Raw genomic sequence first — 15,902 nt, forward strand, 5'->3', positions numbered from 1 at the left:
ATTTATCTTTCTGTTACCTTTATGTTATGGATGTGCTCAATGATGAATGTTGTGAAATATTATGGTATTGTGACTTACGAATAAAAAGTTTCGCCCAAAAAACAAAACCATATGTCGTTTTTTACGTACTTCCCCTATATATTTCTTTCTTAATATTTATGGAAGAGAAAAGAATTTAGCTCAATATGAAATGTGTGGTTTCATTAGCCAAGAGTGAAATGTTCGACAACACATAATGCAAGTTCACCAATCTTCAGGTTATTATATTATTATATATTTTTTTATAATATGTATTAAATTCTTTTCGAAAGAAGATATATTATTTCAGTTCAGGTTGTCAGAGAGAATAATTATGGAATACGTCGAAGGTATGTCTAATTTATAAAACGGGAGTTACGATGTAATGCAGGTGTGTATATAATTTCAAAATCATTAATTATGCACCTATTTCTATACCATCATTCAGATTTTTCTCAGAATAATGAATTCTCGTTCAATGATTCAATGAAGATGAAGCAAATCGATGAAGAGGTATAGGATGATGCTTTCTGAGAGAAAAATTAGTTGGTAATGACAAGTGTAATAAATGACAAAACCAATGGTTACTATCAATCACATTTTGTGATTACAGGAGGAGTAATATCCAACGGAGGCGATCCAACGCCATCGCCCGATCGCGCGATCCTTTGCCATAGGTCATAGGGGAACTCGCTTCGCATCGTTCGGGCAACGGCAGTTTCGTGCGGCAAGTATCACTCGCAGCACTTGATAGGAAAATAACCATTTCGTCTGATATACCGAACTTGTTCATTTGATGAATCTGAGCTAGTTGTTTGAAAATTTTCCATCTTGTCCATTTAATTCTTGTATATTGAAAATTGTTCTTTACGAAATATGAAATACGAAATGAAATATTTCAAATAAGCTGCAACACAGATTATATCCTATAATAATATAATAATATCCTTATACAGGGTGTCTACTTCTAAAGTGGCCAAACTTCAAGGGGGGATCAGATGAGTGATTCGCAACAAAAAATGACATATATCACATGGTCGAAATGTTGACGGTTATTCTTTAATTTAATATTTCTTAATTTCACGAAATATTTCAAGTTTTTTCATAAACTCGAATCATTATTCAGTTTTCCTTGTAGCCTCGTCAAATTTGACCACATATTCGGAAAAGGTAATAGATTTCCTACAAGATAAGAGAGTCTGTGTGCAGAAAAAAGTCTTATTACGGGCGCGTTAAGGAGATGAACATCGCGAGTCTGAAGTGAACAAAATAAGTCCTATTTTTCCAATGGTTTTATGAATGAAAAATTAATAATTATGCACATGCTTTCTTTTCAATAAAAAAATACCTCATTTAGTGTACTTTCGAATGGCATATCAACTTTTGTGCTAGCTGCTTATCCTCTGCCATAATAATAATAATAATTATTTATTGAGCAAGGCAGCTTCGTCAGAACTATATCGAGTAGTTTGTGTTGCTGATAGTTCTACACCATTAAAGCTACAACAGGATCACTTGGAAACCGTCGAACACTCTGCAGAAAGTAAAATGCAAAAACTGATTGGCAAACCTTTGCATGGGAGGCACCAGAACGAGGTCAACCATGATTACGTCGACATATCTGCGTCGAACTACTGGTTGACTTCCGGAAGGTTGTTTCCTGAGACAGAGGGCTTCATGCTCGGCATCCAGGATCAGGTGATTCCAACAAGAAATTACATGAAGTACATCGCCAAGGATGCCTCAGTGGCGGACGATAGCTGTCGTTATGGCTGTGCGACACATGAAACTATCCAGCATATCACCGGGGGATGTCAGAAGTTCGCGGGCACGGAGTACAAAAATAGACATGATGCTGTTGCCAAGATTCTTCACCAAGAATTGGCACTAAAACACCAACTTCTGACTTCGAAAAAGGTTCCTTATTACAATTACCATCCGGATGCTGTACTGGGAAACGAACATCACAAGCTCTGCTGGGATCGCACGGTTCCCACAGACCGAAAAATAACCCACAATAGACCAGACCTCATATTGCTCAATAAGGATGAGGACAGAGCACTATTCATCGACGTGGCAATTCCAAATAATACCAATCTTCTAGATAGGCACACTGAAAAAATTTCAAAATACAGAGATCTCGAGAAACAGACCAGAAGACAGTGGAAGCTGAAAGATATCAAGACCATCCCTATTGTCATTTCATCTACAGGCCTGATACCGAAGAAACTACTAGAGAACTTGAGAAAACTTCAGTTGGACGAAAAATATTTATAGAGTCATGCAGAAGGCGGTACTGCTCGGAACGGCGAGAACTGTACGCAAGTACATGGGGAATGCAGAGGAACACCGTCTGCTCCGACAGGAAGTGCGGGTGGAGCAGGAATCCAACCTACAGCAGGGAGGCGAGGAGCGACCCGGACCCGACCACCACCACGAGCCCGAAAACCTGGAAAGGGCTCCAACAGAGCTTAATCCTTTTGATATCTGAGATATCTGGGATAAGTGAATTTTCCTCTGGAGAGGAGTGTGAAAGCCGCAAGGCTAAAGTCATAATATTTATTTTCATAGTCGAATTACATTACGAAAAGAAAATAGGTCAAACATGAGAAAAAAGAAATGACAAAAAAATATACTGCAATAGGATCTCATACACCCAGATAAGTTTTGCATCCGAAATACTCTGCTATGTTGTAAGGTTCCAAGTCAGGAGTTTCCGAGTTTCTCTCTTGAATTTACTAGTATCTGTTAGAATCTGGAGTTCTTTTGAAAGCTTATTGAAGAGTGAGAGGCACATATATTCTACATTTTTTTGAGACAGTGTGAGAGAGCATTTCGGAAGGTGAAATGAATGAACGCGCCTAGTCATGTTCACATTACGGTATTTCTCAAAGTAGATATCATGGATAACAAGATTACAAGGAAAATATCGAAAAATTCGAAATGTAGCGATATGTTGTTCATTTATGGGCATGCGGATGGAAATGCTCGCGCAGCGGTTCAAAAGCACGGTTTACGTTTTCCCAACAAATGACAACCAAATAGACAGACATTTGTACAACTTCGGCGATTAGGTGAAACAGGCTCATTCGGTGGTTTGCGAATCAGAGAAGGTGGTCAAAATAGTCAGCAAAGCCAGTATGCACCTGATATACTTCAAGCTGTCCGGGAGGACCCCACAACAAGTACTCGTCGAATTGGTTCTACATTGAGCATTCATCATTCTACAGTACACAAAGTACTCAAAAAAAAAAAAAGTTACATCCATATCATTTGAAGAAGGTGTAGGATCTGTTACCTGTAGATGCTGTAACCAGACTTACATTTTGTAGGAGGTAACTAAATGAGTTAGGAGAGGAGGGGGGGGCGATAGGATATTATGGACTGGTGAGGCTACATTCACGAAGCCAGGCTTGATTAATTTGCGAAATAGCCATGTGTGGGAAAGAGAAAACCCTCATGCGACTATTATTTCTCCTTTCCAATATGAGTTTAGGGGCAATGTGTGATTGGCAGTCATGAGAGGAGAACTTTTCGGACTAGTTATACTTCCCGAGCGTATGATGCTGAAGAATTTATTAGATTAATCCAAAGAAACTTGAAACACATATTGGACGAAATGTGCCTGTCTAACAGATTAAATATCTGATTTTTCTGTTATTATTTTGATTCAAGGTGAATTGATAATTTCCATGAGAATTCTATTATGATTCAAAATAGAGCAAATTCAGGTTCGGAATTTTTCGACTTTTTCGTTGTTAACTTGTTAGCCATGACATTTTAGCCGAGGATAAGCAGCTAGCACAAAAGTTGATATGCCATTCGAAAGTACACTAAATGAGGTATTTTTAACTGAAAAGAAAACATGTGCATAATTATTAATTTTTCATCGATAAAACTATTGGAAAAATAGGACTAATTTTGTTCACTTCGGATCCGTGATATTCATCTCCTTACCACGCCCGCAATAAAACTTTTTTCTGCACACAGACTCTTTTACCTCATAGAAAATTTATTGCCCTTTCCGAATATGTGGTCAGATTTGACGAGGCTACAAGGAAAACTGAATAATGATTGAGTTTATGAAGAAACTTGAAATATTTCGTGAAATCAAGAAATGTTAAATTGAAGAATAACCGTCAACATTTCGACTATGTGTTATAAGACATTTTTTGTTGAAAATCACTCATCTGATCCCCCCTCGAAGTTTGGCCACTTTAAAAGTAGACACCCTGCATAATATGTTTCATGACTTGAAGTATACTTTAGCTGTTGAGATTTTTTGGATTTGAAGTGGCCTCAAGAAAATTGATAATAAAACCGGCAGTCAAAAACGAACCCAACTATCCCTAAAATGCTGAGATCACTCACCACATAGCAACAAGATAGAACAATACATTTCATATTGTATCTCCATGTCCACATCTGTAGTTTCATACACTTTTCAATTGTTTTCAAGAAAGAAAAAAAGTCTTCTTACATATTTCTTTATTCAGTGTAAACATAACAAGATTTAAAGAGATAATATATTTTAACAATTCATTTGCGACTAGTAATTATTCTAGGGGAAGTTCATTGAGTGTAAACCAATTATTAATTCTTTAAATTTCATTCCGAATCACTAACAGCGTAACCGTTTTCGTCTTGGTATAGCTTTCCCCTTTTTTGTACATAATCTTCGTTATTTTCGAAATGCGCCGATTTTCCCTCTTCCCTTTGGCTTCCATCATTCTCTTTCAAATATTTGCCTTGGTCCTTCAAATCCTTCAAGGAATATTCGGACTCTCGATGGCCAGCATCACTAAGTTTCCCGTTTTCGAATTTACCACTTTCTTTTTCATATTTTGAATCGTTTTCATCATACACATTATGATGGCCACTGCTGTCTTTCTCATCGTAGAAACTGTGTTCTTTTTTGTATTCGTCTTTATGATGAACCTTATGGTAACCTGTTGTTTTGGATCCTTTTCTGTGACCATCAGATTTTCCGAACGAGCTACCTCGAGATCCTTTCGCTGCTTCAGAAGCTTTTGAATGATATCCTGAATTTTCCTCCTTATTATCAGTCTTGGCCCCCTTTTCGATGTACTTCTCTTGATGTTCATCTTCTAGATGTTTTCCTTTAGAGGTGTCGACGTAGTTTGCTTCATTTTCATAGCCCTTCTGTGCCTTAGCGCCTTTGACTGAGTTGTTTGCTAGGTCAAAAGTGCGACCATCTTGATTAGAGTAGGCATAATTTCCACCGTGTAAGTTGTTTTTGTACAATGCGTTTCTGTATAGAGGTAAGCTGAAACAATAGCACCGTTTCGTTAATTGGACATATTATTATTATTCATATTAGGCATATGAAATTTTGAATTCGAATGTGAAATTTCTGTTAAAGAAACTCAAAAGGAGTTAAAAAAACGATAACTGCGGAGTTTTTTTCATATTATCAACTCCAAAACTGCATTACCAGAAAAAAAAATTTATTTGAAGATCATGAGAGTAGTTTGCCTGAAATCTTCTTCTATCAGTTGGTAGAACTATTTTATGAAAAAATCAGATAATGAGTGTAATACGATCATCCTATGTTCCGAATTTCATTCTCATTCAAAAACCGAAAAGCAATATTCATAATGACCCTATGACCCATTTGTTTCATTCAACTTCGAAATATGTTTTTTACCTATATTCTGATGGTAAACCGGGCCTTAGATGCAAGCCTTGATGATAAATGGGATGGTTGTGATAAAGCTGGCTGTGAGATAACGAACCATCATCGAAATAGGTGTAGGGTCCTGTTCCGGTAGTTATTGGCTTTCCAAGAATTCGTTGAGGTCCGAAATATCCAAAGGGAACTTTTTGTATATTTCCATTAGAGAGCCTATAGCTGGAGTATTTGATTGGTCCGTTTTCATCGGATAGAAATGTATACCCTGTAAGTGAAGAAATAAAGTTTAATGATGCAGCAGCTCGGAGGATCTACATATAATGTTGGACACCAATAAACATATATACGAAGCTTTAGGTCTTAGACTTAATATCGACAAAACCAAAATCCTGGTAAGTCCGCCAGAAAGCCTTCCAACAGATATCAGCCTGGAGAATGAAACTCTAGAACAGGTCGAGCAGTTCAAATACTTGGGAAGCTTCATAAATACTAGGGCTAACCCTGACACGGAAATACACAACCGTATCAATTCGGCATCACGGGCATTCTGGAAGCTAAAGGATAGAGTGTTTCAAAATCACGACCTCAATCTGAAGACCAAGACAGCTGTTTACAAAGCAGTGGTCCTACCAACGCTCCTTCACGGAAGCGAAAGCTGGACGCCCTACAGGCGACATATTAAACAGCTTGAACAAACGCAACAACGTCATCTAAGACAGATAATGCACATCAGATGGTTCCATAAAGTTTCGAATGCAGAAGTCTTGCAACGCGCGAGTTGTGCATCAATTGAGACTCAAGTAGCGAGGGCCCGACTCAGATGGAGCGGCCACATTCTGAGGATGCAAGACACAAGACTCCCCAAAATAGCTCTCTCTGGCGAATTCACTGAGGGAGCCCGGAAACTAGGAGGCCAGTATAAGCGGTTTAAGGACACACTACATCAATCCCTAAAATCAGTTAATGCCAATCATAACTAGGAACAACTAGCGTTAGACAGGTCACAGTGGAGGTCTTTGGTACACAGTTATAATGGAGACTCGAGAAGGATACAGCGGCGGAAAGATCTGGTTGGTGACTATCCATGCCCGGAGTGTGGTAGGATATGTAGGTCACGGTTGGGTCTCTACAGTCACAGGAGAGCACACAGTCGCAATTAGCCCTGAAAAATTATAAGTCTTTTCGCACCTTTTTTTTCCTTTGTTTTTTCTTTTCTTTTTGTTTTTCCCCTTTTTTCGTCTTTTTGTAGATTCATTCCCGGCAACGGGATACAGCAATGAATGAATGAATGAATTTACAATTTTCGATTATAATAATTATTTCCTGATGCAAAGGAAATATAAACACTTCTTAGCTGGTATATCACTTTGGTATTTGCAAAGAGACGAAAACAACGTGCGATGACTATCTGAGCAGAAAAATTGAATAGATAATGAAGTTCTCATAAATCCAGAAATGAATAATCTTATGAAATCATTCCACATTGGTAAACTAAAAGGTAATTGTACGCCTACGCCAATTCGGTTTATTTATCAAATTCTGATGACAACTTGCGGGTACAGTTATTTAATATTCAAATTCTCATTCCTAAATTCTTAGAGCCAACTGTATTTTAGTATACAGTAGGTAGTATATAGTTTGGTTTTTCGTATTGAATAGTATGGGAATAAGAGTGTTCTTATAACCATGGTGTTTTGACTATAAATATTAAACGTCTTTAAATTCTCTTATGCACTTTAGAACTACAAGAGATAATCAAGTCAATAAAGATGAAAGTATTTTTGTGCTCGTAACGGTACTCGTTTCGAAATATCAACTCTACTCACTGATGAGTAGTAAAATATTTTGACATCGAAAACTGATTTGCTTTAAAAGCGCTTGTGAAAAATGCTGGTATGAGGGTTACAAACTGAGCTGTTGATATCTCAAATTCTTTTTTTTTTTTTCATTGAGTCAGTCGAAAAAATAGAATTCAATTTGAAGATGGACATTGAAGAAAGCCTCAGAAGTGTTAAAAGGCAGCCCCAATTCGAAAAATCAAAGGCACTTTTCTACTTTTGAACCCTCCGGGAGTGAATAATTAGAAAGGCCACTTAAGTACTCCAAATGAAAAAGTAGAAGTACCTTTGCAATGCTTTAGGTGCTAATTTCTCCGTTTTATCCATTATACAGGTTGAGCTGTTGTTGTTGTTGACTCGTACAAATATTTCAACAGTAGATTCTCGAGGTCAAAAGAAATACTCTTCTCCTTTACCATTTTTTTCCAAATCGGATCGGTTCAAAAAAAAGGTTGTTGAAATATAAATTTCGGAATATAGTTTTTCATTTATTTGATGAATATTTTTCGATCATAAGATATCAACCACGTCTTTCAGTTTCCTCATAATGAACATTACGTACCATAAAAATACCTGAAATTCAAAGAACTCAACTCTTGAAACTAAGTTGGACCCTATCTAATGAATATTTGAAGCTCTGAAAATGGACCAAAAACGCTACACAGTGATATTCAAAAAGCCTTAGTTGAATTCAGGAATTGAATGTGTATCCCAAAAGCTGCCAAATAATGCCCAGGATAACTATTTCTAATGAATATAATAAAAAAACAGAAGTCGATTTTAGTTCAAAGGGTTTTGACTATGGCAAAACAAGGTTTTCCAGTGACAAAACGTGATTGTGCGACAGCATCTAGATACAAGAACTGAAAAGGCCCAATACTTTAACCGAAAATCGACCAAATAAGCATTGGCATTAAAGTTTTTTGAGACGCCATATCAATATCGCCCAAAGAGTAACACAAAACCTTTCAAGCCAAAGGACTTAATAACCCAACATCTTGACTACACAAAAGAATACGTCATATGTGTATTTGAGAAACCAGTTTCAATAAATTCCAGGGAAATTTAGGGTTCTCCTGTTTAGCTACCAAAGAAAATATAAGCTTTTGTTAGAATTATTAATTCATTGATGTTGGATTTCATTTTTATATTTTGGAATTATTTTTTTTTCTGTTTCATCGAACTGATGTTGTGTTTTCAATAATGAAATAAACTTATCCCAATCTTCCATTTAATGTTTAGTATGAATTTACTACGTTATATGACGAAAATAGGGGCATCCCTATGACTTAAATTAGAAGAAACGAGTAACTGAATTCGGAGAAAGTCGACAATCATTGAATATTTTCTGGAAATTTTTCATTATTAGAATTGCTTTTTTTGTCAATTGTTAGTCTAATAATGAGTTATGACACAGGTGAGCTTTCATTTATACCATCAATGTTTCATTCTCTAGAGCCCACGAAAGTTCAAATTGAATATTTTAGGACCTTAACATGACGATAGAGACATTTGCCTCAATGGCATACAGGCGAAGACTGATGCTTGGCATCTCGGTCTGAACATTCAACATCACCAAAGTGATGTAGAAATTATAACTGGTCAAACTTTATTAGTATCTCGATGGGGTCTTAAGAATCAGGTATCGCAACACCACAAATTCTAGGTCAAAATTTTGGCTTTTCCCTGGTTGTAGTTAAAGGAATGCAAAAGTAGGCAAGTTTTTTCCTCGAAACAGGTAACGAAAGTTCCGAGAATTTCTTCTTTCTCAATTCAAAGCTCTCGAATGAGGGGGGTATAATTTCTGTTTTTTATAACACTTACAGCCTTTTCTTGTCTGTGTTTTGATCAGGATTTCAGAAAAAGAGGACGAAATTACTAGGAAAATGCTTCGACATAAGTTTTTAAGCTGTAGAAGCAGAAGAATTACTATACGACTAACGCAAAATTATAGTGATAATAGAATAATTACCCGATGCGGAAACTTTTTGGTCTCCAAATTCTGAGCGCTTCACAATCATTGATTTTTTCTCGATCGAAGCTGCACTAATCAAAGGAAAAACAACAAGAAAAGTGAGAACCGTCATAATTGCTTAACTTTACTCGAACTCAACAGATAGATGAATGCTCAAAAGTGAATAGATCTTTTATAGCATAGTGAAATATTTCGAAATCGACGGATAGAACTATGACATATTTTAGGATGTACTTAAGGTCAATTCGTAAGACCACAAAGTTACGCTGGAATAATTTGATTTATTGGATTTGCAACTTCAACACATGCATTTTCACGGCTCATTGGTTATTTGACGTATCCATTCGAGAAAGTTTGCGAAATTTATATTTGCTATTTGAAGTCTGTTTCGCCGTCTTGCTGTATATTTCACGACAAAAACAGAGGAACAATGCCGTGGAATTTTGTAATTTTTGGTCAATGCTTTGAGGTGAAGGATGAGGACTATACATGACCTTCCCTTTAGCTTGAGTACAATGTCTTTGTTGTGTATATTCGAGGCATGAAGTGTTTCGCTTCATTATCACTCTACCTTAAGAAAAAATTTAATCAGAGATAGACACCCTGGTCAAAAATTACGTTGTTATCATTTGAGTTTTCGACCCAAGAAGGAACGGTGTATCCCAATGTCAAAGAAAGAGAAATAGTTCTAGCATTCCGAAAACGACAACAATACATCAATTCTGGCTGCTTTAGAAACACTGCATACACAGCGTGGTCCAGATCTTAACCAAGTTTTCTGCGTCAAAAATAAGCCCTAGTTTGTCATATGAACATATGTCGAGGAATGCTTCCTTTCGGAGATACGGGGTGTTGAAATTATAGAAAAAAAGGTTTTTTATTGATAACTTTCACAGTGCTTGATATGAGCGGGTTCAGAGCTGAAGTGAACCAAGTCCATGCAGCCTAGTTTTGAGATGAATGACTAAGAAGTTTTTTATCACCAATTAATTCAAAAGTGACTTCTTCAGATTTTGAAAGATTAGAATGTAAGCATATGCTCACATAAGAATAATAATAAATAAAGAAGTCACTTTTGAATTAATTGGAAATAAACAACTTCTAAGCCATTCATCTCAAAACTGGGCTGAATGGACTTGGTTTGCTTCAGTTCTGAGCCCCTCAAAATATTTCTATGAAATTAATAGATTTTAAGCATCAAGGAGCACTTTTTGCATAAAATTATTATTTTTTATTCTATCAGTGGACGGATTGCATCGAGAGTGAATATTTTTAGACAACAAAATGATACGCCACTGTTTTCTCCAACAACAAAATTACTCTTGAATCTTTATTTATATTAACTGATATATATCAATTCGGGTCTCCTGACTTGTGGACGTAAGGGGCATCGCTTTCGAGTAAAAAATAAAACACATTCCTGCATAAAGAAATCGCTTCAAATTCAATATGGTACACAATAATAATAAGACTATCTTTGTAAACAGAAAAGCTTAGCGTTGACTACCAAACTGAACTACAAATTCAGAAGAAGAAGATGTTCGAAGTATGAACCCTTTTGCTGAACACATAATTCACTATCAGTGAACTCTAAAAGAACCGGGACGGCATCTAGATGCAGGCAAACTGAGGAAAACTGAAAAGGAAGATGTAGATCAATCTATCTCCCTCTGCGCTCTGTCAATTGGGCGAGAGACACTTCGTGCGTTCAAGTGAGACGACTGCTACATCCGACGTCTGATGCGGTTGTTCGATTGGTTGTCGAACCATTAGAAAGAGATGGGTTGCCCAACATCTTCCTTCTCAATGCGACAGACTTTTCGTCGTATTTCGGTACCTGAAGTCGCGTCCACACTATGCCGAACGACATCACTCGACCTATACGGGGCGACACATTCGGTTCGCTACGTCCGATTCGACATGGCGTCCAGACTGGTTTTGAAGTGTAGACGTCCCGAATGATGAAGAACGGTTCGACTCAGGTGTGTGCAAGAGTTGGATTTTGGAAAACAATATGGATGATGACGCTGTTTTAGCAGCAGCTATTGCAGTAATAATCGGAGTTGTAGGTTGTCAGCGATGACCATGTCCTCGTAGATTTTGGGTGAGACCCATGCAGTATCAAGAAAGGTCGATAGAAATATGAGGCCAGCGATTTCATGAAGGATCTTCTCCTAGATGAAGTCGACGAGCTCAACTTAGAGTATAGGAACGGCTCACAATGGTCAGATTTATGAACAAACCCCCCAAATTAAGTGTTCAAAAATTTCAAATGATGTTCTGGGCATTGTAGATCAGTTTCAAATATCCACGGATGAGAGTTATCGAACGATTTTGAGTATAAACAATTATTTCCGTCGACCTCTTAATAATAGCACTGTTTAACGTACACCAAATTAGCTGTTAATGAACCCTTTTATCGGTTAATTTCCTATTAATGCATTATTGTTATGGGTAATTGAAAATAGAAGTATTCAGCAGCATTCCAAATAATTATTTTATTTGAATTTCGCATTGATTTTCGTAGTACTTAGCGGGTGAATCGATAAGAGATGAATTGTGGAGGTCGCAGAAAAATTATGATGGTTAGAGAGTAATCAATGTACCTACTACAACTCCAGTTTCCACCAGCTCCACATATTCTTTAACAGATATTGTAGGGAACGATATCAATGTGATTAACTCAAAATGTCACAACTCGAATTGCCCTCTATGGACTTCTCGAATTGTTCGATCGGTCGCATAAATTTATAAGGTGTGAAATTCGACTAGGTATCGATAGAAAATTTTTGCATTCAAGAATTCACATTCAATTCAAAATCTGTTCGACGAAAATAACTTGTAATAAACTTGTTTATTGAGCGATTAATGATCTCGAACATTAAAATATCTCAATCATTAATCGCTTTCATTAATAACCTAGTTGATTAAATAACTGTTTCAGGGCGATGTTGTACTTTGTAGTTTGTTCACGCCAAAGTGAATGTCAGATCATTTAATTTTTTTTTTAAATATTTCGATTTTCCGAATAGGAAATTGTTTCATTTTCATTCAATTATCCCCCGGTAAAGTTTATATTCAATATGCTACCACTCTACCAGGTGTAGGTTTCCTTACGACGGCGCATATTCATTTTACACATTGAATTCATCCTTTGTCAATCAGGGAGATTAATTCATATTCTTAGCATATGCATTTCATTTTTCCGTTACGAAATGAAATTTCAAATAAATTCAGCTTCCAATAGAGTTTGAACTGTCGATCATTTTTCATTTCAAAATTCTTTTGGACAAATAGTCATAAGTCTAAAAGTTAGTGAGTTTTCACTGTGAGTGTGATCAGTGCCGTGTAAGTAAAGGTCACAAAGAGCAAGTGTTAAGTCTTTCTTCAGCCCTCCAACTTCAGGACCTGCCATCCCGTGCCGTTGTTGAGCTCAAACAATTGGTTCGAGGAGTGGTTGTCAAGATAAGGTCCTTGGTAAACATCTATTCGTACAAAATTGTTGTCGGATAAAATTGCAACTTTTCTTCTGTAGGAAGTTATAAACACTTATTAAAACATTTTTTTAAACGATATTTTGTAACAAATAATATCATATGATATACATTATGATAATTATGAATTCTTGTGTATAACGTTTCAGAACCTCGATCAGACAATGACGTGAAAATATCCTCGCTATTTGCAATAATAGTAACACATGGCCAATTTGCGATCGAGTAGTGACTGATTTCAGTATGGCCGAAATAAATGCAGTATGCTTGTCATTTAATGAGATGTCGCTCATAACCTACATCAACCACACTTACGACTATATTGTGGGTGATGAAAATTGCTGCGCTAATATAACCCATATAAGTTTGTGCTGCGCTCATATGATGAAGATTTTATCAACATTAATCAACAAATTTGCCGAAACAGGCGAAAACGTCACATATATCTTGAAAGAAAGTTTCGCTTCTTGTTTCAATATGAAAACTAAACAAGAGTTTGAAATATGGTTCGATAATTTGGTAGTTTCAACAAGTTCCAAGTATAAAGGTATATCTGTGAATTACGCAGAGAAAAAACTTGCTGAACTGATTCGACAGATACTGTATGATAAAAGTGTTGAGGAGGATACGATTTCGGAGTGTACGAAAATTAGAAGCTCAATCATACGTGACCAAAACGCAAAATCACAGTATAAAAAATCGAAATTTTAATAGAATTCGAAAATAAGCGGAATTATTTATTGAAGTCCATTTGTAATGATGGGGTAGAAGAAGCAAATCCCTATTATAACCCCACCTTCCTTAATGATATTTTGGAAAGGTATGTTACATATATACCATTGTGGACTTCGATGATCATTGGCGAAAGGTCATGTCACCAATCTAAAGCTATTTTAGAATTTCGAAAAATAATATTCTGAATAATCACCATAGGCTGAAATATTCCAGATTCATAAGGAAAGTTAGAGAATATGTATTAGGAATATATAAGCTTCATAAATTTGATATCGATAAAAATAAATGTGCGTCCAAAAAACGTGAGAAGAATCAAGTCTGTGAGGAAAAATGGTCGAACACAAAAAAATCGTTTACTGGAATTACCTGTAAATTGGAATCCTGTTGAATAAGAACCACTTTTGTTAGAGAAACTGGAAACATACTGTCGACCTAACATTTCGAATCCTGTTAAACTGGAGTACGTCATATGAACAGGAAGAAATGTTAGGTTTGCAGGAACCAAAGCTTTGGTATTCTTTATAATGAATTCCTGTTATAGGGACACAATATTTTGTTGATGCAGCTTGATTGAAATGTGATCATTACAGGAACTTTTGAGTAATAACAAAGCGTTCTGCTTTTGTGCTACACTTTTGTTAGAGAAACTGGAAGCATACTGTCCACCTAACATCCCGATTCCTGTTAAATTGAAGTATGTCGCATGAACAGGAAAAATTGTGGGGTTTGCAGGCAAAACTTTTGTGTTCTCCATAAAAGATTCCTGTTATAGGGAAACAGTATTTGTTGATGCAGCTAGACTGAAAAAAAACTTGTACTTTGCTAAGCCCAAAAATGGAATTTGAAGACTATGATTGCAGCCTGATAATGGATCTAACCGCTCTCTGTGTGAACAAGGAAGAGAACACTGAGGAGAGAAAATATAGCCATTTGCCTGAAGAAGAAAGACGAAATTTGAGCCTCATAAGCAGCCTTTATCTCTACACGAACACTCCTCCTCATGGTTATGGAAGTTAAGCACCCAAGGTTGCGGAAACCATAGGAAGAGCGTACAGCTTTAACAGAAAACCAACAGCCAAGACAATGAACCTTCTAGGGAGAGAGATAGAAAGGATGCAGTGGGAGACGACAGATGGGCCCTTCCCTTTCAATGAAGTTGGAAATTTTATACCTTCTGAGGCAAGATCAATGGTTGAAGAATTTCTGAAGAGAAATCAGCCATACATAGATAATAATTGTGTGGAAGATGTCATGAACAAAATATTGGAATCAAATTCGGACAGCAGACAAACATACTGTCCTTTCACTAGCCAAAGCACAACATCAGCTGTAGCCTACAAAAGAATGTTCTTATGTGACAACACCGGAACGCAATGCTTTAGTTGTCTAGAGTGGATTCAAGCATTTTTTATCTTATTTGAGAAAGACAGCATAAAATATGAGACCACTATCTGGAAGACTGAGAACAAAATTATATACAATAGATCTACGAAACAAAGAAAAAATGTGCTGAGAAAAGTCGAAAGAATAGTGTCCCCAAAAACATCTTCAAAGGAAGAAACTCAAGATGTTTCACTAAGAATAGCAACTAGATTTGGTTCTTATATCAAGCATAAGGAGAGAGGTAAGAAGGACAGAAGAGCTATTGCTTCTGCTGATATGATATTAAGGATGTTTCTGTACATAATCGAGGAGTTTCACCTGTCACCATCAACTAAGGTGGAAGGAGCGACAATATCCATTGGTGGCGACGAGAAAAAACAAAAGATCTCTAATAATATGTCTAATTCTTCCCTACCATCAGGTCCCTCAGAAATATCATGCCAAGGCACAGAGGATGCTACCAAATGGAATGAACGCCTTGCTCCAACCACTTTTGCTTTGATGCACAAATACTTTTTTGACAAGGACACAAGAACTAGATTGAATCTGCCCCAACCTACTGAAATGGGAAGACTATACGCAATGATTGCGGTATCTGGCAATTTCCTAATGGCAATGAAGGAAATACAAATCGGAGCGGAGCTGATGATCTACACTGAAAGCGAATACTCAAAGTTGGAATGGACTGATTCCCACATTCCAATGATGAACCTGCAAACTAAAGAATGGTACAATATGATCAAAGCCAAAATCACGGAAGACAGAGAACATATAAGAGCGAGTCCCGGTATGTTAATGGGAATGAT

The 15,902-nt window shown here is 36.7% G+C and overlaps 1 protein-coding gene across 2 annotated transcripts; it reads right to left on the minus strand.

Annotated features, from left to right (window-relative positions):
- Positions 1 to 4,497: 4,497 nt before the first annotated feature.
- LOC123310531 lies at positions 4,498 to 14,449 on the minus strand. Of its 2 annotated transcripts, none has more exons than XM_044894036.1 (3): positions 14,080 to 14,449; positions 5,687 to 5,936; positions 4,498 to 5,305 (listed from the first exon to the last, which is right to left on the minus strand). In XM_044894036.1, exons 1-3 carry the CDS (start codon positions 14,180 to 14,182, stop codon positions 4,627 to 4,629), a joined length of 1,032 nt encoding a protein of 343 aa, XP_044749971.1. In that variant the 5' UTR covers positions 14,183 to 14,449; the 3' UTR covers positions 4,498 to 4,626. The 2 variants fall into 2 exon arrangements, with proteins under 2 accessions (XP_044749971.1, XP_044749970.1); XM_044894035.1 differs by lacking the exon at positions 14,080 to 14,449 and adding an exon at positions 9,482 to 10,117.
- Between the last annotated feature and the right edge of the window lie 1,453 nt (positions 14,450 to 15,902).

Source organism: Coccinella septempunctata, chromosome 3 (genome assembly GCF_907165205.1).
Source record: "Coccinella septempunctata chromosome 3, icCocSept1.1, whole genome shotgun sequence".
Classification (NCBI taxonomy): Eukaryota; Metazoa; Arthropoda; class Insecta; order Coleoptera; family Coccinellidae; genus Coccinella; species Coccinella septempunctata.

Excerpts from the sequence above, each read along its gene's own strand:
- LOC123310531 (XM_044894035.1), bottom strand. The coding sequence starts at position 9,596 with ATGACGGTTCTCACTTTTCTTGTTGTTTTTCCTTTGATTAGTGCAGCT. Across the intron at positions 5,937-9,481 it reads CCAAAAAGTTTCCGCATCGG|GGTATACATTTCTATCCGAT; the intron begins GTAATTATTCTA and ends CTTCACTTACAG. Across the intron at positions 5,306-5,686 it reads GGTTTACCATCAGAATATAG|CTTACCTCTATACAGAAACG; the intron begins GTAAAAAACATA and ends CTATTGTTTCAG.